General features: G+C 34.9%; 3 protein-coding genes across 3 annotated transcripts; 2 read left to right on the top strand and 1 right to left on the bottom strand.

Moving 5' to 3' along the window:
* Positions 1-2,261: 2,261 nt before the first annotated feature.
* Positions 2,262-10,617, top strand: LOC129901173 (nucleobase-ascorbate transporter 6-like). The gene is made up of 14 exons (XM_055976297.1): positions 2,262-2,656; positions 3,555-3,652; positions 3,760-3,933; positions 5,764-5,864; positions 6,110-6,185; positions 6,266-6,325; positions 6,433-6,617; positions 7,500-7,596; positions 8,015-8,101; positions 9,337-9,395; positions 9,493-9,584; positions 9,692-9,769; positions 9,876-10,036; positions 10,136-10,617. Exons 1-14 carry the CDS (start codon positions 2,542-2,544, stop codon positions 10,352-10,354), a joined length of 1,602 nt encoding a protein of 533 aa, XP_055832272.1. The 5' UTR covers positions 2,262-2,541; the 3' UTR covers positions 10,355-10,617.
* A 2,023-nt stretch (positions 10,618-12,640) lies between these two features.
* Positions 12,641-13,791, top strand: LOC129901319 (uncharacterized). The gene is made up of 3 exons (XM_055976461.1): positions 12,641-13,094; positions 13,200-13,336; positions 13,426-13,791. The coding sequence occupies exons 1-3, from the start codon at positions 12,836-12,838 to the stop codon at positions 13,513-13,515; spliced, it is 486 nt and encodes a 161-aa protein (XP_055832436.1). The 5' UTR covers positions 12,641-12,835; the 3' UTR covers positions 13,516-13,791.
* A 4,984-nt stretch (positions 13,792-18,775) lies between these two features.
* LOC129901317 (LIM domain-containing protein WLIM1-like) lies at positions 18,776-22,681 on the bottom strand. Its single transcript, XM_055976460.1, has 5 exons — positions 22,423-22,681; positions 19,794-19,890; positions 19,651-19,688; positions 19,460-19,546; positions 18,776-19,259 (listed from the first exon to the last, which is right to left on the bottom strand). The coding sequence occupies exons 1-5, from the start codon at positions 22,558-22,560 to the stop codon at positions 19,080-19,082; spliced, it is 540 nt and encodes a 179-aa protein (XP_055832435.1). The 5' UTR covers positions 22,561-22,681; the 3' UTR covers positions 18,776-19,079.
* Positions 22,682-23,331: the final 650 nt, after the last annotated feature.

Genomic DNA, 23,331 nt, shown 5'->3' with positions numbered 1-23,331 from the left:
TAATGAAGAAAAAATGTCAAAAAAAAGAAAAAAAAGAAAAAGAAATGGAGGCCATAGAACTTTGTCACATTACCTTGTCTATATTTCTCCTTTATTATATATATATATATAGATGCTTCTACAAAACTGTTTGTCTGATCTTTAACTAAACTCCTCGAATATATAATGGCATTCTCTAATTCTGTCTTAATATTTTCTTCTATCTCAGTGTCATTGTCATCCTTGAACGTGTTTCACCTTGTCTCTACAAAAAATGCATAAAGACTCAATAAAACAAATTGTGGTCTAGTTCCTTTATCTGCTACTAATAAAATAATAAGTCTATTATTTATTAATGTAGTGGTGAATAAATATTTTAACTTTGGCAGGAGAGAAAAATGAGGAGAAAGAAATCTGTAGTCTGAGTTTAGGTGTAGTTTAATTTACTAAATGATTTATATGTTCATTCTTGATTTGAGAAGAAACTAAATGGAAGAGTATTGGCTACTGAACTATCCTAAGAAAATAGTATCTTCATGCTTGCATCCTACACCTCCTTATGAAACACAACATACACCGGATAGCATATAGAAAGGCTTACATACATAACCAATTGACCTATATGTGTGCCAATATCATGATTCTCATCCCAAAAAAATAATAAATAATGATAAAACTAAAGAGCAAAGTTGGACCTTTTGAAAAGCCAATGGCTTCTTGAATTTAAGAATCTCTGTGGAGGCGGTTGAAACGCCATAACAATCTTCAATTTTATTTTGAGATATAGAGAATTGCTAAGGAGTGTGTGTGGGGGGGGGGGGGAGGGAGGGAGAAGAAAGAATAATAGAAACATAAGCACGAGAAAGAAAGACCTAATTAAATTCTCTTTAACCGACGTATCTTTTGAGTTTTCGTCTTGAATCAAAGTGTCTTTTGAGTTTTTGTTTGATTGAAAAGGTATTTATTTAACTGAATAATTGATTTTTTACATTAAATTTTTTAAATAATATAGGAAATAAGAGGAATAACAATTCTAGCCTAGAAGAGTGGCAGTTAGGCTTGGTGCTCAGGCCATCCAAAAGAGAAGTAGTTGCAAGTATCTTGGGTCTATCATGCAAGGCAGCGGGGAGATTGACGATGATGTCACACATCGTATTGGGGTAGGGTGGATGAAATGGAGGCTCGCTTCCGGAGTGCTATGTGACAAGAATGTGCCACCAAAACTTAAGGGCAAGTTCTACAAAGTGGTGGTTAGACCGGCTATGCTGTATGGGGCGGAGTGTTGGCCAGTTAAGACTTCTCACATTCAAAAGATGAAAGTTGCTGAGATGAGAATGCTGAGATGAATGTGTGGGCACACCAGGAGCGACAGGATTAGAAATGAGGCTATTCGGGACAAGGTAGGAGTGGCCTCGGTGGAAGACAAGATGCGGGAAATACGACTGAGATGGTATGGACATGTGAAGAGGAGAGACACAGATGCGCCAGTGCGGAGGTGTGAGAGGCTGGCCATGGATGGTTACAGAAGAGGTAGGGGTAGGCCGAAGAAGTATTGGGGAGAGGTGATTAGACAGGACATGGCGCAGTTACAGCTTACGGAGGACATGACCTTAGATAGGAGGGTGTGGAGGACCCACATTAGGGTAGAAGTCTAGTTCATAGTCTCGTTATTCTTCTCTATTCATAGGTGTAGTAGTGCATTACGATCTCTTGCGCTTTGACTTCTGATTTCTGTTATTTCTGTTATTATTTATTACTTTCTATGCTTTGATTACTCAATTTTACCTGTGACGCTTTCATTATTTATTTAATCGTTATTTGTTATTAGTCTTTATTTATTTGTATTTATTTGTTATCTATTTGTTATTTGTTTGTTGTTTTTCTCATAAAGCTTTTAATTTTCTATTCTTATCTAACATTTTTTATGCATTTATGCTTTTACTGAGCCGAGGGTCTCCAGGAAACAGCCGTCCTACCTTGGTAGGAGTAAGGTCTGCGTACATTCTACCCTCCCCAGATCCCATGTTGTGGGATTTCACTGGGTTGTTGTTGTTGTTGTTGTAAGAGTGGCAGGGCTAAGGATTCTTTTTATATAAGATATATAAGATTTTGTCAATATCCTTTAAATTTCGAGAGAGTTTTGATTTGTTAATTTTATAAAAAAAATTCTAATTTTATACTTAAAACATGTCCATTTTACATTCAATTCTTGTATTCAATTTATAACGCTTAAAATATTATTTCCAATTAAATTTTCTTATTTTACGTTAATAGAAAAGTGAGTGGGAGTACCATGTGGGTTTACTGCTCCATTCTTGTCACTCTTCTTCCCTTTTGAGCTCATTTTTTCAGTGACTGAGCTTTCTCTCTACTGTAAACCTTTTCTTCAGTCTTTTCCTCTCTCTTGGTACTTTCCCTCTTCTTTCTGTAACACTTTTCTTTTTGGTGACATTTTTTTCTTTTCCAAGTTTTTTCTGAGAGATTTGCAGATTTGGGTGTGCTGTAAATTTGGGTTTTTGCACTGCTTTACTCTCAAGAAATTTAGTGAAAAAGAGAGGAGAAATGGCAGGAGGTGGAGGAGCAGCTCCAGCAGCAAAGGCAAGTGAACCAGTGCCACATCCACCAAAAGATCAGCTTCCCAATGTTTCCTACTGCATTACGAGTCCTCCTCCATGGCGTAACACCTCTTTTCCTTTTTTGCTACTCCACTACATTGCTTGGCGTTTTTTTTTTAATCTGTTTCTATTTTGGGGGTTTGATAATGGGTGCCTTTTAGTTTCTTTGAGAAAGACGATTCAGTGAGTGGTTCAGGTTCGAATCTCAGCTACAACACTTAATGTGAGCTCATAGGAGCTTAGGGTTGGACAATGTGAGATAGTGGGGGTAACAGGTGGATATGGTTTATGGGTCCTGATTCTTGTGAACCCATTTTCCTTCTTTCCTGAAGACTACACTGTTTCTCAGTGAATTTTACTATTTGATAACACAATGTGTATTGAACATCACTTGCTCTAGTTTCACATTTTCTTTTCGGAACTCATGTTTCTCCAAGATAAGTTACTGGCGAATTGTGTGTGTCATCTTAAGCTTTGGGTTCGTGGGATTTATGTTTTCAGCTAGAAAATTGGAATCTAGAAACTGGTCTGATATGGGAAGCAGCTCCCATAATGTGCACCCTAATATTTTGGTACTGGTTGGTGAAGAATCATAGGATTGTATTTCATTCAACAAGTTGAGGCTAATTTGGTTGCAATGTAGATGGGATCTATTTTGTTTATACATCTCAAGGTCTCTGTATTTTATAGTTGAGTAAGATGCCTTTTCCATTGGTATAGTCTCACACGAATTACTCTCATAATTAGAGAGCTAATGGCTAGAAAGCTGACTGTATGAGTTATTATTTTGTGGACCGACATCATATTTACTCTGCAAAGTATTTGCTTAATTTCCCTTAAGTGCTATTGAGAAAAGCGTTTTGGAATGCTTCTATGTGAATGGTGAAGTTATATGTTTTAAATTGGTTTCATCATGTGTATTGTGGACCAATCTGATTTTGTGTAATTGTTGGAATGCAGCTGAAGCTATTCTTCTTGGATTTCAGCATTATCTTGTTATGCTTGGTACCATAGTAATCATTCCCACAGCTCTAGTTCCTCAAATGGGAGGTGGAAATGTGAGGCCTCCAGACACATTGAACTGCTTAACTACTTAAGATATGAATTTCTTTTGACCTCAAGTAGTGTTATACTTTTTAACTGGAAGAATACCTGCTCGTTGCAGGAGGAAAAAGCCCAAGTTATTCAGACATCGCTATTTGTTGCTGGTCTGAACACCTTGTTGCAGTCTATCTTTGGGACCAGACTGCCTGCTGTGATTGGAGGGTCTTATACCTTTGTTGCACCTACAATCTCGATTATCCTTTCTGGACAATGGAATGACGAAGATCCTGTGACGGTTAGTGTCCTCAAACACCGAGTCATTTTCTCTTGTATTCTTGGATCATCTAGTGAACTTATTGGTTGGTTGTCAAGTACAAAAGTTGAGATATTGGTTTGCTTATATAGCTTTTCAATGAATTTAGTTGATGAATATATGGATTAGCAGTTAAACTTTGTTAATCTCATGTAGTTAAGATGTGGGAAATCCATTTCGAGTTGGCTTAAGATTTGATTTCAAACCAGAAGAAATGACTCTAGTGGCGGCGACCTGTAACAGAAGAATGACATGACACTCGAGGAGTTACCGTTTACTGTTGTTTGAATTTAAATTATACTATCTAATGGGGTGCTTGATTTGAAACCAAACTCAAAACTAACCTCCATTAGTTTTGGAAACCAGAAAAGTGGGGTATTTGGTTCTAAAACCAAAGTAAACCCAATTGCTTTTCGAAAGTACCTTCCATGGGAAGATCAGCTCCCAAATTCCATTTTGAAATTTTAGAAATTAAATTACAGCCTTCCTTGTTTTCCCTGTCTTGAGTCATTTAAGTTCCCAATGCTAAACCATTTTTTTCATACTCCCTGTTTGTTCAGAGTTCGTCACTTTTGTTCTTTTTCCTTTATTTGGTCCATATGGTGTAACAACCATTTTTTGTTACTTTTTTGACTATTCGTAAATATGTTTAGTCGATTTTTTCTCATAATTTCAGCAATATGAAAGTGTGTACAGTGTTTTAGGGTTTTGATGATATTTCTTCAAACATTTGAATGAAAATCATAACTTCTAAATTTTGTGTAACATATCCAAGTACCAATTTTTTTCAATAACCAAATCCAAACACATAACAATAATTTTCCATAGTATCATTTTGAGAAAACAAATTTAAATACCATCTAAGCGCCAAAAGAAACTGATGCACAAATTTAAACCCTTTTGGAGTACTGTGCTCATGCCAAGAGAAGTGTCAAAGGGTTGATAAAAGACTGAAGATACTATGGAAGACAGATCCTCTACATATTATGTGGATTGTTTGGATAGAAAGAAAAATAGATATTTATAGGGAAAGATAGAGCACCTTCCTTTTGTTAAAAATAGATGCTTACGAATTTATACTCATGGTGTAAGGGTCGTATGATAGACGGTTTAGCTCAGCTTTTAGACTTTTTGGACAGTATGGGGGCATAGCTGGGATCTGTAGATCCCATGTTGTTTTGTTCTTTTCTCATACCTTCTTGGCAGTGTAGTCAAAGGTGCACTTTAAGCGCGCTTAAGCCCTGAAGCGAGGCTCAAAACGTGTTGAGCGTTTCGCCTCACTTTATGTGCGCTTCAGTGTCGTCATCAAGGTTCTAAGGCAAACTTTTCCTTGCCAATGAGCCTCTTCTGAAGAAGTGGCACTAAACAATTGATATTTCACTTTATCATAGTTTTTTTCAATTTCTTTGCTCATATATTTGTCATTCATGTTTATTATTATTAGTCTTGGACTAAACATATATATTTGTATTTTTTTGTCCCTTTGTGCCTTTTTTCATTAAAGCCCACGCTTTATTTGCGTTTTGTGCTTAACGCCCCAACAGACCTTAGTGTTTTTTTGCGCTTTTCGCCTTTGATAACGCTGCTTCTTGGTACTGAGTTATAATGAATATTACATTACCTTATCTAAAAAAAAGAAGAAGAAACTGATGCACAAATAATTTACATTCAACTTGATGATTCATGTCAGTGCATGTCCCTTTAACTTCTTCAATAGTCAGGAAGATGCTTAGAGACACAAAGGAGGCCATCCATTGCATCTTGGTGATATTGGGTCTCAATTTATTGTTGATTTTTTCTCTGTTTATTCAGAGATTCAAGAAGATAATGCGGGCCACCCAAGGTGCTCTTATTGTTGCTTCAACCCTTCAGATTGTCCTAGGCTTCAGTGGTCTCTGGCGCAATGTTACAAGGTTCGATATATCACAAGATTTCTCTCAACTTTGAGCTAGACTTCTCATAATGCTACCTGGCTTTATACCATCAATTAAGCACGTACTTGCCTGCTCTTGGATATTGTTATGCTATACTTTGTGAGCAAGTAATTTCTCTAAGGGTCACTTTCTTGTGGTTTAAGGTCTGCTCAGTTATGTTGAGTGCTTTGTGTTCGTACAGTCTGCTAGCTCTGATTGGCAATTTACTTCATGTGGATTCTTAGGTTTCTGAGCCCACTTTCAGCTGTTCCTTTGGTTTCTCTCGTTGGCTTTGGTCTTTATGAGTTTGGTTTTCCTGGGGTAAGCAGAAACTCACCACACTTATGTTGCATTGATATTCATCCAAAGATGATTGTTGAATTTGTTTCATCTCTGTTTAGGTTGCCAAATGTGTTGAAATTGGGTTGCCAGAGCTAGTCCTTTTAGTCATTTTCTCTCAGGTGGGATGCTTTGTCTAGATATCAGATATTTCTCATAAGCATTATTTTAAACGCACAACATAGTAGATATAAGTTACACATTCTTAATAAAACGCTGGTTGTTGCAGTATTTGGTCCACCTGATACGTCCAGGGAAGAATATATTTGATCGTTTTGCTGTTCTTTTCACGGTGATCATTGTATGGATTTATGCACACCTACTCACTGTGGGTGGGGCTTACAATGGAAAGCCACCAAAGACACAAGCAAGCTGCAGAACTGACCGTGCTGGACTCATTGATGGTGCTCAATGGCACGTGCTTCTCTCCTTCATTTTTCACTTTTCTAATGTTACTGGCATGGGTCTTAAATATATATGTTAATATGTATGGAAAATTTTTATTATTTTGATATATATGCGGGCCCAAAGATATGGAACTCCTTGGTAAAAATTACAACTTTGTAGGTGTAAGAGTGGGTTTTGCTTCTATTGCTTACATAAATTCAAAAAGGATTCTACAGTACGACATAAAACTTGTGTTCTAGGAAGTGGCACGTGTTAGAACAGCATAAAAGGAAAGTAAGATGCTTATGTTGGGACATAAAAATTGGTTTCTCATAACCTATATTGGATTACCATCTTCAACATAATAACACTTTGTTTTGACATATGGCATAGACATTGGTTTCCACTCTTAACTCCTAGATTTTAAGAAATCTATAGTGTAAGGTGCCATTGTCTGTTTGCTTATCTAAAGTTGACTACTCCAGTAGCTTCTGTGAGCAATAGTTCTGGAAAAGACTAGAAATTGGTGCGTAGTTATCCATTAAACTGACCTTGCGTGATTTGATTGAAACGGAAAACAAGAAGAAAATAAGAGAGATGCGTCTAGGTATTTTAGCTATATGATTTTGCATGGAATGATGCTTTGTGCTTTTTCTGTCATCACCAGTTTAGTCACAACTGATCAACTGGTTGTGCCGGTCTGTTATTCCCACATCGAGCATAACTGGCAGATATTGTTTGAAAAACATTCCATTATGTTCATTACTCATATATAGTTGTTTTCGTTAGTTCAGTATTCTTCTTAATTTGTTACTTTAGTCCATTAGGAAAATATTTATCTAGAATTACGATGCAACTTATTGTAACTTAAATAATTTTCTCTTTTCTTTTACTGGCTTGGACCTGCAGGATTAGTATTCCTTACCCTTTCCAATGGGGACCTCCTTCATTCAATGCTGGTGAAGCATTTGCTATGATGATGGCTAGTTTTGTTGCTCTCGTAGAGGTTTGTTCACCTGTCAGAGCTTGGTCAAAGATATTGAAAAATTGTGAACGTGCTTTATTATCTTGTTCGGGCAGATTCTGTAAATATTTTAGTTTCAGGTTGTTTCCTTCGTTGTTTTCTTTTGCTAATTCCACTATGATCCGGATTGTCTTGCATTTCGGCTACGTTGGTTATTGTTTTTATGAAACGTCTAGTTGTTACAGATGTTCTGAGTTGCTTCACAACCTTCGCCTGGTTCCTCTTTCTTTGTGCTGTCCCTTTATTTTTTTTTACCTGTTTGCATCCTTTTCCAATTCTTGTGTGATTTCACACCTCTCTTTAGCCATTTTTCTGATGAAAAAAAACAGATACTTATATGCTCTGAAAGAGATAGGCTTTGAACTAACTTCCTTTCACACTTTTGCTTTGGTGTTTTCAGTCCACTGGTGCTTTTATTGCAGTTGCAAGATATGCAAGTGCCACTCCCTTACCACCATCCATACTTAGTCGTGGTGTTGGTTGGCAGGTAAACAGGATTTCTTTCCTAGAATTTCTCCCATCCCTCTCATCCTCTTGTAAAGTGAAAAAAGTAAGGAAAGTCTGATGCATTTCATTGATGTGGAGCTTTACTCTGAATCAAATGCATAGAATCTTTAGGGAGGTTTATGTGAAGCCGTAAGTAGATTAGGAGAACTACACAAAGTTGGAACGTCATCGCACTCTCTAGCATCAGCATTGTCAACACACATAAATTCACAATAAGAATTATGAACTGTTTTTAGGTAACCCAATGCCCAACTCTAACTAGAATGGGTTTCTTCCCATAACTGATAAAACAAGTCAAAATCTTAGACCACTCAAATGCAATTTTGCAACCCAACATGTCTAATCTGTGGTCCATGTCCTGGAACCATTATTTTGGATCTAATGCCAATTTGAGTAAATTTTGCTGTTGATCCACTTTGGGTGAGAAAGTACATGGAGGCTATGATATTTCTTCCATTAGTGGATATCTTACTTTATGTGGTTAAGGGGAACAGTCCAAAATTCTTGCATCCCTATCTAAAGATCTTTACCTTGGAACACAAATTCTCCCTCTCTCTTGCTTCCTCACATGTTTTCTGAAAATATTCATCTTCTGCTTCCACTCTTAGTCTTTCGTGTTCGACCATTCATTTAGCAACGGATTCTTTTATCTTGGAAAATGAGACACATAAGTTAAGCACTTACATGCCCTTGTTACAAGAATATTTTCCTATAGAACTTTCATTATAAATGAGTTACTTATCATTTTTACCAGATTACCTATTAAAGCATATCAATTGATTTACCTGTATATTTTTTACACTTCCAGCGCATAGAAGTGAAACTCTATTGCATTATATCATGTTTTTGCAGTACATAATTTATTGAAATCAAGCAAGGGGCTAGAAAGACACCCTAAAAAGGGGCTTATTCAGTTCATCAAGTGCTCCTGGACTAGTTGGGGGTAGAAGGGAGAGTGCACTCGATGTATATCTATGCAACCTTTCCATCACCCTCATTGATTGATACTTCGGGATCATGGGAACATAAAAATGTTTTTTTTTAAAAGTTACGTTCTGTTTTAGGGAGGGGGTAGGTCAGATTGGAAAAGGAAGAAATCTACTTTGTTCATCTTAATGAGGTTCACGAGAAGTGTGATTGTTTCTCTTCCCCTACCCCCTCTATTTCTTCATACCTCGCTTTCTTTAATTTTGAAACATTCTACTTTTGCCTCAGGGAGTTGGAATTCTACTATCAGGATTGTTTGGCACTGGGAATGGATCTTCTGTATCTGTGTAAGTTCAGACGAAAGCCTTCTGCAGCTTGATACGGATACCGCTTTGTTAGAATATTTGACTAAGTAGAACTCACTTTTCCTTTGTGTACATGCAGGGAGAATGCTGGTCTTTTAGCACTGACACGTGTTGGCAGTAGAAGAGTTGTTCAGATATCTGCTGCATTCATGATTTTCTTTTCAATTCTCGGTAAATCACATCCTCAGCACTTCTGTCGAGCAATTCTTGTGGGTTATCTTGATATTTGATTCTCCCCACCCTCTGTTGATTTGTCTTGACAACCGTATTATCATCAGGGAAATTTGGAGCTGTCTTTGCTTCAATCCCAGCACCTATTGTTGGTGCTTTGTATTGCCTTTTCTTTGCTTATGTAGGTATGTATATCTTTAAGGCAAACACATGCCCTGGATCATTGCCAAAATCTTTCATGTTATTGAAAGCTTGGGAATTGTGGTTTCTTATGTTGTTTGTTCTTTGCAGGCGCTGGAGGCTTAGGCTTCCTTCAGTTCTGCAATCTTAATAGTTTCCGCACCAAGTTTATATTAGGTTTCTCCGTCTTTCTGGGCTTGTCCATACCACAGTACTTCAATGAGTATACTGCTGTTGCTGGTTATGGACCTGTTCACACACATGCAAGATGGGTATAGCAAATTGGCATCATTTTACAAATGTCGTAGCATTTGACTTATGTTGCATTGTAGTCATGTATTAAGAGCTTTTGTGGTTTGTTATTCTTTCAGTTCAACGACATGGCCAACGTGCCCTTTCAATCAAAAGCTTTTGTGGCGGGTATCGTGGCCTTTTTCCTAGACAACACGATGCACAAAAAGGATGGTCAGACAAGAAAGGACAGAGGCAAGCACTGGTGGGACAAATTCAAGTCCTTCAAGACTGACACAAGAAGTGAGGAATTCTACTCCCTCCCTTTCAATCTGAACAAGTATTTCCCATCTGTGTGATTTGGCGATGCCACAGAGACAAAAGGTTCATACTTCTACTAGTACTAGAGTTTTGCTTTCTCCTTTTCCACTTAAATCTGTGGTTTTGTGGGAAGGGGGATGGAGGTTTCTGCTGCAACATCAATTTTCTTCTTTCATATGTACCCTCTTACTTGTGAAATGAAGTATAAAATAGTCTCGCCATTTTGAAGAAGCTTAGAGCAACAATTATTAGTATAAGTATTTCCTGCTGTTGTAAATTTATGGATATGTGGATTTAACTAGCAATACAGCAAGCAATCCTTTTATGGATTTAATTAGCAGTAAATCAGACTGGATAATTTGTTACAGAAAACATCAAAGTGAAAAGGAACAAGAAAACACTAGGACTATTTTCTGACTAACATGAAAAAAGAAAGAAAAAACAAAAAAGGATCTAAATTGCCTGGGAAAAATGAAAAGGTGATCAAGGGGTTGGGTGCTCTTTATTTGTAGTTATATTGATGGTTATGGGTAATAATATTGTCCTCAGTTGTTACCAAAAAACAAAAAAAACCATGCGAAATTAGACAAAAAATCTCCACTTAATAGTTTGGTCTAAAAATAATTTTGTTGTTATTTGTTAAAAATGCCTTTATTGTTAGTTAATGAGTCAAAAAATTTCTTTTCCTAATAAGTATATTATTCATTTTTTTAAAACACATTTTATTCCTAATTTTAAAGAATCTTATTCTTGTTTCTTTTATTTTAAAATCAGTTTAACTAATAAATAAGTAAGAAGTAGTTTTTTCTTTTTAATCTCATTTTATCAATTTAAATAAAGTAACTCCATGTACCTTTTTAACTGATATTATATGTCATATATAAAATCATAGTAACATCATCATTAATTTTCATTTAGCTAACGATAAAAAAAGATATATCCTAATAAAATAGGATGTAATTTTGCTTCTTAATCTTTTACGAATTGAAGTAGGATAAACATTTGTTAATAATAAAAATTATTATTAGGAAAAGAATGTGTTTAAAAAGAAAAGAAAAATAATGTATTCATTTAGGAAAAAATATTTTGACCCATTAAATAATAATAAGTATATTTTTGAAATAAACTATTGACGTCAAGGATATTTTTAGACCAAATTATTAATTCAAAGCATTTTTTTTAAATTTTATCTAATTTAAAGACATTTTTAATCCCCGAACAAAAAATTATGCAACCAAATGATGACGGTGTTACAAGTGTACAGAAGAGGAGACCAAAGAAATAGGACCACTGAACCACTATGAATTGTTATTTGTTGGATTTGAAGACAGAAAAACAAAAAAAGTGAATTTGGACAAGCACTTGGATAACTTTTATTCTATGTATCATTTTCTTTTGTAGGAAAGGAAGCCACTTGTTCTGTACCCTTTCTCATTTCTTTCCAAATTGGATTTCACAGATGAATTAGAATTTTGAAGAAATTAATAGAGGTCAAAATTGGCATTGTCAATGTCATTATGAAGTCCTCTGAGGCTATTTAAAGCATGAATTGAGTGTCATAATGTATTAATGTTTCAAGTACTTAGATTCTCCTTTGTTGAAAGGGAGCTAGTTCATATCATTGTACTCAAACAGTATAGTATATGAAAAAGTAACATCGGATTTCTTATTTTTTGGTGGTACAATTACTCAAACAGTATAGTATAGTATTGTACTCAATCATGGGATTAGATGATTTCTTATTTTTTGGTGGTACAATTACTTTGGTACATATGTTAGTGGCTGGAAAGTAACAAGTAACATCGGAGGAATTAGTAGCGGATTCAGAATTTAAAGTTTGCTGAGGGTACTATTACCTCAACATAGACACTAGCGCGAAATTTTGAATGGCAATTGAGGGATAATGTCGTGTTCGATTGGTCACTAATAACGCAAGTAATGACTAAAAATATAAGTATATAGGTCAAATATGAATTTTAAGCACTTTAATTTGCTGTATAATTTTGCTAAATAAAGAAAGAAGAATATGCATGGTTAAAAAAAATGCGCATGCAACAAACAGAAAGAGGACAAGTTTTTTTTTTGATGGCCTTCCTGCAACTTTGAGGGGAAACAGCAATGGTAATAGGTCAGTGGAATATCAGAGGATGTTGGATAAAGGTAGCTACAGCAAAAACAGAATTGTTCCAATTTTGCACTAACCAAGATCTATCTAGAGAATGAAAAAGAAGCAAAAGGGAATATTTTTCTATGATGATTTGTTTGTTTGGGGAGTGAGATCTGTGCCATGGTGGTGTAAATAATCATGTTTTCTTTCCACGCCTTTGTTTGCTCAAACCATGCCATAATGCAAAAAAGGGGGACAACAGTGCACTAAAACAAAAGGAAAGTAAATTTAGAAAGTAGCCGTAATGAGTTGACACTTATATAAAGGCAGTAACGTACAACTTAGAGAGACGGCTCCCTTCTCTGTTCATTTTCGGCAGCAAAGTAAGAACAGAAGATAAGTTATTATAGAGATGGGGAATTGCCAAGCCATTGATAATGCAGCTTTGCTATTACAACACCCAAATGGCAAAGTAGAGAAACTTTATTCATCTGTCACTGCTCACCAAATCATGAAAATCAATTCTGGTCATTACGTTTCTCTTCTTCTCACCACCACCACCACCACTACAACCAATAATAATACCCCAGTACGTATTAGGCGAATAAAGCTTCTCAAGCCTACAGATTCACTTGTTCTTGGTCAGATATACAGACTAGTTACTGCTCAAGGTTAGTTGCTTCTCCAGAATCTTAGTACCTCAGTTCGTTGACTTGACTATCTGTACATGATTCGATTCCCCAGCTTATAATATCTCATTTTCCTTGCTTATACAGAGGTAATGAAAGGATTGTGCGCAAAGAAGTATGCGAAGCTGAAACAGTTAGAATATTCATGTGAAAAATTGACACAGAAATCAACTTTATATCCTATAGAAGATGTTAGAAGATCTATTCAGGAGAATTCTAAACAGGTGAATTTAATCTTCAAAACTTCACACAACATGTTTATTACTTTAATTCACAAAAAATTGTTAAAGAAAATTTCGTTTTTTTTTTCCAGGTTAAACAGGAAAAGCATAGAAACTCAACAGTTGGAAAATGCAGAGGATGGCATCCTTCATTACAGAGTATATCAGAGGCTGCCTGCTGATTTGTGATGATTCTATTATTTGATTAATTAAATTGTTCTTCTCTATGAGATTCTGGAGAAAAGAGTGTTCCCTTTTTTTTTTGTCACATGTATAGCAAAAGAGAGAAGAAAAAAAAAAGATTTGTCACATCTTAATTTTTGAATCATTTGGAGGCATTTGTTCAATTGAAATTATTAATGTAGCCTGTAGGCTTTGTTGTATGCACCAAAGTTTGTGTACTTGAAGTACTACTATTAATTTGATAAATGTAATGAACTTAGTACATTTATTGAGTAACAATTCTCTATCAGAATTTTGAGTTTGTAGGGGGGGTGAATTACTGATTTACGTGAACTTAATAATTTTTCCTTCCGCTCTATATAAATTTTAATAAAAATCTATGAAATATTCATATAAGTATTTAATTATGAACTTAATTATTATTATAATATTAATTTGAGTAACAGAGTGATCGGGAGAAATTTTCAATTGGGAGCCACTCTTTTGCAGCAAGGAGACATTGTCGTTATATTTTCCAATTATGAGTCATTGTTGTGTGGTCTCTTTCGAGCAGTTCCTTTTTTTTTCTTTTTTTGATGATTTAAAGGCGACAACTTTTTTCACCAAGGAATTGGGGCTTAAAGCTATGGGCTATAACACATACGCAAGAAGGAAGAATGCCTTAATAGACGGGTACGATATGGATCATTCAAAGAGCTTCAACCTATTTATCTACCACACCTCCGAGACAATCCCTTGGAATTAGGAATGTCTTGGGAACCAACTTGGAAGAGTACCCCCTTATTAGATAATTTTGTCCGTAGTTTTGGTTCTTTTCACCGGGTATTTTATGATCCAAAATGATTTATTATCCTTTTGACCGTAATATTACTCGGTTCGCTAATGAAATGCTTCTCTATTTTGAATATGGTGTGGGGCCCTATTTTAGTACATTACTTGAGCCTACATAGGGGTTCCATTAGCGACTGGTCGGTTAGCTCAGCTAATCAAGGAAGGTGGTAAGAGATGTATCATTGCAATATGTAATTACATAAAACTAAGATTACCATTTCCTGTCCATAAATGGGCAATGAAGGTTCTATGCAGTATTTCAACAGATGGAACTTTCGATCAGGAGAGTCCGTTGTTGAAATTTAAATCAAAGAGAAAACGTAAGTTATTTTCCTTTGACTTAAAATCAGTAACAGACCGTTGGCTATTGAGTGTTATATTTTCCCTTATGTCTTGTATATTTGGGAGTACTTTAGCTTCGCCTCAACACATTTCTTGTCTTACCTCCATTGACAAAGAGAATGAGTGAGATTGCCTTCTTAACTGGACAACCGTTAAGTTACTATGGATCTTGGACTCTATTTGCCTTGTCACACCATTACATAGTGTGGTTGCTAGCAAAAAGAGCTTATCCACCAAGCCCCTTTTTGATGCAGAAATGACAGAAATTCAAAAAATAAAATTGTTGCAAGGTTGGAATCTTTCCGGCTAGGCAGCACAAATGCAAAAGACAATAAAGACTACACCAAATAGCGATTGATCAAAAGAACGAATAATTTGAGAGTGGGTGAAAGAACACATCAAATTAAAGGCTAAAAAGTACGGGAGGGAGTTGCTCAAATGACAAGCATTCCTAATTTTCAATTAAGATTGTGAGTTCGAATTATCAAAAAAGCAAAAAAGGTAAGAGCTCTTACGAGGGACTAAAAAATATTTTTTTTAAGAAAATAGGCTAAAAAGGAACTACAAAAGGAAACAAACGGATACCAGTTGCCGGCAAAAAGAATCATATGCATGCGTGCATTATTGTCTGGGTAAGATATATGTCTAAGAATTCCATGTCGGATCGAATGAAAAAGATGGGCGCTCTACTTATATAGATTTGGACATGAAATCTTGTTAGTTTTTAAAATTGAGTGAGGTTCAAGATTCATTTATTTACTTGTTATTAGAACAGAACTCATATCCTAAATTGAATTAAAAAAAATATATGAATGGTCACCTTATATAAACTTGTACAGTTTTCTCTCGTGAGCTACCTTTTAAAGTTGAATTAAGTCCGAAATCTATTTCTTCATACAAGTATGGGGAACCTCTTCATAACGCTTTTGATTTGCCAAAAGGAATGGGGCCTCGCTAAGATCTAGCAAATGTATTCATCACAAACAAACACAATACTTCATGAAAATGCTATCTAATCATTTCTACACTGCCCAATCAAATTTCTGGAGTTGGTGTCCTGCATCTCTTGTGTCTGATTCTTTCTTCTGATAAGTGGAACACCAATAATTTAATGGTCATGTTCTCATTTGACAAAATTATAATTCAGTTTAAAAACTATGTGTTGAATCACTAAAACACACAAAATGAAACAAAAAAGTACTTCTGTCAAAAGACTACATCCATCACTGTCATGGGAGGAGGCAGTTCAAAGGTGACAAATTCATTTTAACTCAGTACTTTTGATGTAGAATATAATTATATGTGTAAAACAATTACGAAAATTGAAATAAATAATAGGTACGAATTCATAATTTTAAGAATATACGGGGTTCAATACTCAAACTCTTTAAAATTGAACCCATAAAACAAAAATTCTCAATCCGTTGTTGAGTTTTAAAAGGTGTGAATGAAAAATAAAGAGTTACGACTTTTCCAAAAGGTTATGACTTTTTCAAAGAGTTGTGACTTTTCTAAAAAGTTGCGACTTTTACGAAGGAGTGTGACTTTTCGGAAAGGTTATGACTTTTCTGAAGGATTGTGACCTTTTCGATAGGGCATAATAAGCATCCGTTTATACTACCTTTTTTGTTGTTTATAAATAGAGGGATTTCCTCTCATTTTTGAACAATGAATTTTTCGAACTTCTTCTTGATCTGCACAAACAAATTCTAGTGTACTTTACTGTCTTTGAGTGGTTCGCTGACACCGTGATTTTAAGTATCGATACACTGGTGAGCAGAATAATATATTCCATTAACCTTGGGTAGCTGATGAGAATAATTTCCTTGACACATTGTATATTTAGTGGGCTCGATTTTCTTCTTTTCAATATTGTTTCTGATTTGTTACGGATTATATCTTCTTTACTGATTTTAACATTCTGATTTTAAAAATATACTTTAAACTTTGTTATTTCCTACAAAGTTATTATGTTCATAATATTTTAGTAATACAGATCAAACAACATCCGCCACAAAAATATCTTATAACAATATTTTCTTATTGTTTTTGCCAGGCAAGTGGAAGCTGGAAAGAACTCACATCAATATTTTTATAGAATAGAATCATTATCTGGATACAAATATATAAAAAGCATGCTTTGTGACAGATTATAATGAATATGGGGACACAACTGTATAAAGGTAATTTCCGAATACTTGGAGTAATAATGCCTTGTCCAATTTTGACTTCAAGCAATCATTTCACCCATCTTCTCCTCCTCCTCCTCTCTTTATAATAGCGGTATCCGGATGTCGAACGGTGACGAGCAGATTCGCTGATTAAAAATGCTCACATGGACTATTATATCGGAATTTATTTACTTTGTGCGTAAAAATTATCTAATATTTTGTGTCTTTAGTTGAAATTTGAATTCTAATCTCTCACAGTTTTCACTTACTTCATTAATTGATAGACCACATCCTTATGTAGAATAGGTTTATCTCTCTTCTCTTTTTATATAGTAGTGATATCTGGACTAATTTGTACACACATTAACTAGTTTTCAAGGCAAACAAGTCCGGAGGTCTAAAGCCAAACTTCATATAAAGGAATTTAGGATTTAGAATTGAGGATTTAGAATTGGGCTTGAGAGTTGGGCTAATGGGCTTGAATTGTTGGACTTGGACTACTGTTTAGTGTTTATTAGAATTTATAATTGGACTTGAGAGTTGGGCTTGGATTGTTGGGTCTTACAAATAAGTAGATTAATATTAAATTAATAATTAAAAGGTATAAAATATCTTTAATTATTGATGAAAAACTAATATTATACATATAAATAATTATAAATTTTATGTATATAATTATCGGTTTGATTCGGTTATTTATTCGGTTATTTTTTCCTATAACCATAACCAAACCAAATATTATCGGTTATTCAAATTTAAAACCAAACCAAACCAAACCAAATGTCGGTTTTTTTATTCGATTTGGTTAAATTTTCGATTTGATTTTGGTTTTAACCAAAACTATGAACAACCCTAACTATGATTATGTTGATTACAGAGAAGAATGGATGATAAATCAGGCAACTCTTTATACAGCATAAATCATTAAAAATGGTTTATTATACAATTTTTTGGAAGAAAAAACTTTAATTATCATTTTTTTAAGATAGTTAAGTTAAATAAAGATTTGCAAGAAAAAATTCTTGAAAAAATTATTAATGATATCGTCAAAGACGATATATCTATTCATAACTATGATTAAGTTGATTACAGAGAAGATATGTTAGATTATTATTTCTCTGAATAACTATGTATTCGTGTATATATATATACATACATATGTATGTACATACATACATATGTATATATATATATGTATGTATGTATTTTTTAGGAAAAATTGGGGGCCCTAAAAAATTTGAGGTTCCAAGCAGTTGCTTTAGTGGCCTTATGGTCGAGACGACCCTACTTCAAGGTACCTACTACCTCACCAACACATGAACTCATTACTTTGCTACTTCAATTATGATCTCTCATAATTTTTGTTATGTCCTGTATTTAAAGTTAGTAAATCAGAAATAATAAAAATGAAAAGAAAAACAATATCCGAGTCCACAAAATTCATTGTGTGTCTTTAAAAAATTTAATCACCTCAAACGGATAGAACATTAAAGAAGTAGCGGTACCTCAAATTTTGATAATTCCAACGAACTCAGAAAGCAGCAACGAAATCACACAAAGACACTTTATTTGTAAGAAAAATATATGCAAAAGAGGGAGAAATTTTGATGTCGAAAACTGAGAGGAGGCCTCTCTATTTATAGCCAACAAAGGTTGTGAATATACTTGTTCATAACAATCTCATTTGTTTAGAACAAACATGATGTCTTTTTGAAAAAGAAATGTCTTTTCGGAAGGAACATGTCCTTTCCGAAACATTTCCACAAATTTAATTAATTAATGAAATTAATAAATAAATTTTATCTAAAAAATTATCAATCAATCATTTCCCAATTCTTATTTCTCATTCACACTTCACTTAAACCCAACAATTTTCACAAATTTCAATTATCAACTAGGGAAAGTAAACCAACAATTTTCACAAATTTCAATTATCAACTAGGGAAAGTAAACCCTCCCATCATAAAACTCCATGAGAATTTTGGGAACAAGCACAACAGCAATTACAATTTGTGTTTGGTAGAAAAAAAAGATTGTTCTGGTCATTGGTGGCATTAAAGCACAAAACCATAGACCTATAAAAACAATATGAAGGAAACTCTTCTGTTGACTGTCATGAAGATGTCATATATAGATAGATATATGTGATATAGTCTTCAATTGTATATGTGAACAAGAACTGTAACTGGTCCAACTCTCGACTGGAAGTCGATTATACTTTAGTTTTTCTCATTGTCTTCCATCTGGCTGAAGTTACCTCTTTCCTTGAAGAGTTGGGTGTGATGGTGCCTACAGTACAGTCTATGCTCGTGCGCTACATAGTTTGATGGACTGATCACGCAGCCTCCGTGGCTGCATTTGAAACAAGCTCTGTGGTACGAAGTGCCATCCACTGCTACCTATAAAAGCAGCAGTGACATTAATATATAAGCTTGATCTAAGAAGAAAATAGCACTTCAGATATCCCGAGTTAGAGGCACAGGCACTCATGACTCATCCATGGGCTCCTAAGTGAGCTCAATTTTTCAGATATGTACTAAAGTATTTTGAAATAATCTAGCTGTCTAGGCTGCGCCCTGCGGCTTTTCAGATTAATTACCTTTTCCAGGGGATAAACAGTTTTCTTGCAAGCAACACATTTATCTTGAGTTCCGCCAAACAAACTTGAAACCTTACTGTTTGATCCCTGGGAGATTAATACGAGGCAAATAATTATAAGATCGGCAGGCAAACTGAAATAGACAATAATGTATGCTGTAAAATGCTAGAGGAAGAGTCTTCAATTAATACCTGATCAGCAGAATATTCCCTGACTGTTTTTGGAGCCCCTAAATAAAAAAAAATAACAAGCAAGAAGAAACTAGCTTTAGAAGGATGAGTGATGAAAATACGAAATAGAAGAAACATCATCTTGCCAACTCTATCTTAACTACCTTCGAAACTCTTATCCAGACTTCCGGTCATTTTGAATAGCTGATCAAAGTGAGGACGGCAGTACAAAACTCCTTCGAAGGAGTTATAATTACTCAGCTGAAAAACATTTAAAATGACAAGGAAGATAAGATTAAGACATCTTAGAATTAACCACATGAAAACAAGGTTCTACAGAGATACTAAACATATGAAGGAGAAAATGGAGATTCCATATACTCTAAGTACTAAATCCGTCTGAGAAGTTTACACTAGATTTTGTACTGTTGGTTGATAGAGAAAAATATCTTCATCTGTATAACTAACTCAATAGCACTTCCATAATAGATTACCATGCTAACAAAGTCGGACGAATAAAACGTCTCATGGCCTCCTCAAATCAGAGTTGAACAACAATTACAGTAGCACAATTACTGATAGGTGGAGTCAAGTTTCAAAATCAACAAAGTTAGTACATTAGGATACAATTGCAGATAGTCCACTTAACTTCTCAGGTAAAAAGTTAAGGCAAAGCTTTTACATAAATGATAATTTTGATGGAATGTCTTCCCATGCATCTATACATGTCAGCGTTCTTGCATATTTTCATCCTAAAAGAAGAAAAAGAGGAACAGCGCTCACTATTCTTCACCCATACCGATGCCACAGGGGAGGGGAAATTCAACGATTGTTGTTCACTAAGTGACAGAAGTGTGTTTTGCTTCATATGCAACTAAAACCATGGGTGCCCATTTTCTTGCTCATTTATCATACTTATCCAGCCAAAGATTTCATACTCCTACTTGAGGGTCTTCAAACTTGTTCATCGCTCCTTCTGCATGATTAAAAGGGCAGCCCGGTGCACTTAAGCTCCCGCTATGCGCAGGGTCCGAGGAAGGGCCCGACCACAAGGGTGTATTGTACACAGCCTTACCTTGCATTTCTGCCAGAGGCTGTTTCCAAGGCTTGAACCCGTGACCTCCTGGTCACATGGCAACAACTTTACCAGTTACTCCAAGGCTCCTTCTGCATGATTAATTACTATAATCTGCCTTACGGATCAATTGCAGTGGAATATTTTATGACAAAATTCTTTGGCAGTGAACAACAAACCAATGACTTAGGGAAAAAAGTTAAGATACCATTCAAAGGATCAAAACTTCAAGGTAAAAAAATTTTAAAAAAAATTAACACCGAAAAGAAGAAATGATCATTAACATTCCCAAATGACCCCATAAAGTATTCCTGTTTAATTCATAGTTGTAATTTGGAACTTTAGCCCTAGCTGGTCATGACCAAGAAACCACTGGTTTCACTTAGTATTAAGCATATTTGAATGGGGAATAATGTCAAGTGTCAACTAATAAATCACGATTCTCTAGTTAATCAGTCAAAATTGGTCGGCATAAAGGTGAAAATGGAACACACACAACTCATTGGTTGTTGAAATGATATCAACTGTGAGACATTACGAAGAACAAACAACTTCTTCCTCTAAATGGCTCCCTAGTTCAAGTGGCAAAGGTTGAAGGACTTGTGACTAAGGCCATAAGTTTGAGCCCTGCACCATGCAAACTAAGCCTAGTAGGGGAAGAGTAGAGGGGCAGGTCCATTAACCCCGAGTTTTGAAAGTTGTGGTTTGTCTTGGTCATTAAAAAACTTCCTCCTCTAAATAGATCATTTAAACTTCTACCAAATCTCATTTTGATGTTTTTATATGAATCTCTAAACCCATAATTCCCTTGAGTCCATGTATTCACACTTCACAGACCAATTTTAGTCAAATATTTCTCATTTTGGAGAGTCCTACACGGGTGCAGCAACAATTTTGAAGAGTCCGAGCGACATAGCCCTTAATACTATAAAACAATTATTCTTCCCCAACAATTGCAGAAAGCTCACATAAGTATCCAAAACTCAAACCTTTGAAAGAGGCAAATCAAAACAATCTGACAAACATAACCTAACATAGAAAGCACCCACTCCGTTCTTTTGAGATGAACAGAAGAGCACATGGATCTCCTAACCAAACCCAATCATTCATTTCTAACATAGCATAGCAAGAGATTGAAGTTGCAGGCTGCAGATAATTGTAGGGGTGGCAACTGGGCGGGTTGCCTAAATGATAAAGAAATGGATCTTAATCCTAACTCAACCCCAAAAGATAGCTCACGATGAGAGGATTGCCTAAGTCCATATAAGGAGACCACCCATTCCTTTTTCATCCTATATGGTATTCTTAAACACCGCACCTCACGCCCATGGCTGGAGGTCCAGTACGTGGGCAATTTAATATAGGGGACCAATATCAGTACACAATAATAGGGATGGGTCCTGATAACATATAAAACAATGAATCTTGGCCTAGCTCGACTCCAAAAACTAACCCACCAAGGGAGAATTGTTCAAGTCATAAGAGGAGACCAACCCTCCCTTTTTCACTATTCAACATAAACCCTCCCCTCTTCTTGGTTTCCTTGGCCCCCTCCTCTCTTACAATTAATTAGAACATTACAATCTTGAAATTATCTATCTATAGTAGGAAATAAGATTGGTTTCACATATAAATGTACACCACAGATGACATCAAGCAAGATGACATCACAAACCATATTTAACAAAAAAAAGAAGAGATTTTTAAGTGTGTATCACCTTGAGTGTACCCTTGCAGTGGTGGCATCTGAAACAAGCTTTATGATAAACCTTATTGTCAGCAGTAAGTTGATCCACCAAGTAAACAGTTTTGTCACAAGCCTTACACTTCTGAGTTGTCCCTCCAAAACTTGCCATTTCCTCTGCAGATCTCCACTCAATTCAATGAGAGAAAAAAAGACACCTTTTTTTCAGTCTTTCTTCCTTTTTCTCTCTTTCTACTCACTCACAGAGTCCTTCAAATTTGATTACTTATTATATTACCTTTACATGAATTTTGAATTATACTTTATGTCTAATCAAAAGTTGATAGGAAATATTAAAGTGATAATTGAAAATCAGAATAAGAAATCATACAGATTGCTCCTTCCGTTTTAATTTATTTTATCTGATATTAGTTTAGCACAAAATTTGAGAAAATAGTGTAGATTTGTTAATTTTTATAATCTTAAACTAAATATAAGTGAAAGATATTAAAATTTTATTTTATTTTAATATCATATAAATATTTAGGATTAAAGAGTTTAAAAAAACATTTTTTAATAAATTTAAAAAAAATAAAAAAATAAATTAAAACAAATTAGGGGGAAATGTGTTTTTGGATATTACTAGTGGTATATTAGCTGTCCACAATGGAGGATTATTCTGTCAAGGATTTAAGTTTATATATATATAGAGAGAAAATTATATTAAAAAAATTACAAGTGAATACATATTAAACATAATTATTTAAAATTAATTATTTTTAAGTAATCTGATTATATATTAAACTCGGTTGTGGTTATTGATGCCTTCGAGACAAAACATGGTTTGCTGTGGAAATCAATGAGCAAAACACGCGTCGGGGTTTGAGACTTGAGAGGATTTTACTAAAAATAGCCAATTAGTTTACAATTGGCAAAGTTAATT

The sequence above is a fragment of the Solanum dulcamara genome, chromosome 8 (assembly GCF_947179165.1).
Source record: "Solanum dulcamara chromosome 8, daSolDulc1.2, whole genome shotgun sequence".
In the NCBI taxonomy this organism is placed as follows: domain Eukaryota; kingdom Viridiplantae; phylum Streptophyta; class Magnoliopsida; order Solanales; family Solanaceae; genus Solanum; species Solanum dulcamara.
Note: the sequence above shows the minus strand (reverse complement) of the source record. Positions and strands in the feature narration are given on the sequence as shown.

What these genes read in the sequence shown, in the direction of transcription:
- LOC129901173 (XM_055976297.1), top strand. Translation starts at nt 2,542, where the DNA reads ATGGCAGGAGGTGGAGGAGCAGCTCCAGCAGCAAAGGCAAGTGAACCA. An exon ending in CTCAAATGGGAGGTGGAAAT is followed by an intron (nt 3,653 to 3,759) that starts GTGAGGCCTCCA and finishes TGCTCGTTGCAG; the next exon opens with GAGGAAAAAGCCCAAGTTAT. An exon ending in GTCGTGGTGTTGGTTGGCAG is followed by an intron (nt 8,102 to 9,336) that starts GTAAACAGGATT and finishes CTTTTGCCTCAG; the next exon opens with GGAGTTGGAATTCTACTATC.
- LOC129901319 (XM_055976461.1), top strand. Translation starts at nt 12,836, where the DNA reads ATGGGGAATTGCCAAGCCATTGATAATGCAGCTTTGCTATTACAACAC. An exon ending in CAGACTAGTTACTGCTCAAG is followed by an intron (nt 13,095 to 13,199) that starts GTTAGTTGCTTC and finishes TTGCTTATACAG; the next exon opens with AGGTAATGAAAGGATTGTGC. An exon ending in TTCAGGAGAATTCTAAACAG is followed by an intron (nt 13,337 to 13,425) that starts GTGAATTTAATC and finishes TTTTTTTTCCAG; the next exon opens with GTTAAACAGGAAAAGCATAG.
- LOC129901317 (XM_055976460.1), bottom strand. Translation starts at nt 22,560, where the DNA reads ATGGCAAGTTTTGGAGGGACAACTCAGAAGTGTAAGGCTTGTGACAAA. An exon ending in TCTGGATAAGAGTTTCGAAG is followed by an intron (nt 19,689 to 19,793) that starts GTAGTTAAGATA and finishes TTTTTTATTTAG; the next exon opens with GGGCTCCAAAAACAGTCAGG. An exon ending in GGGAATATTCTGCTGATCAG is followed by an intron (nt 19,547 to 19,650) that starts GTATTAATTGAA and finishes TTAATCTCCCAG; the next exon opens with GGATCAAACAGTAAGGTTTC.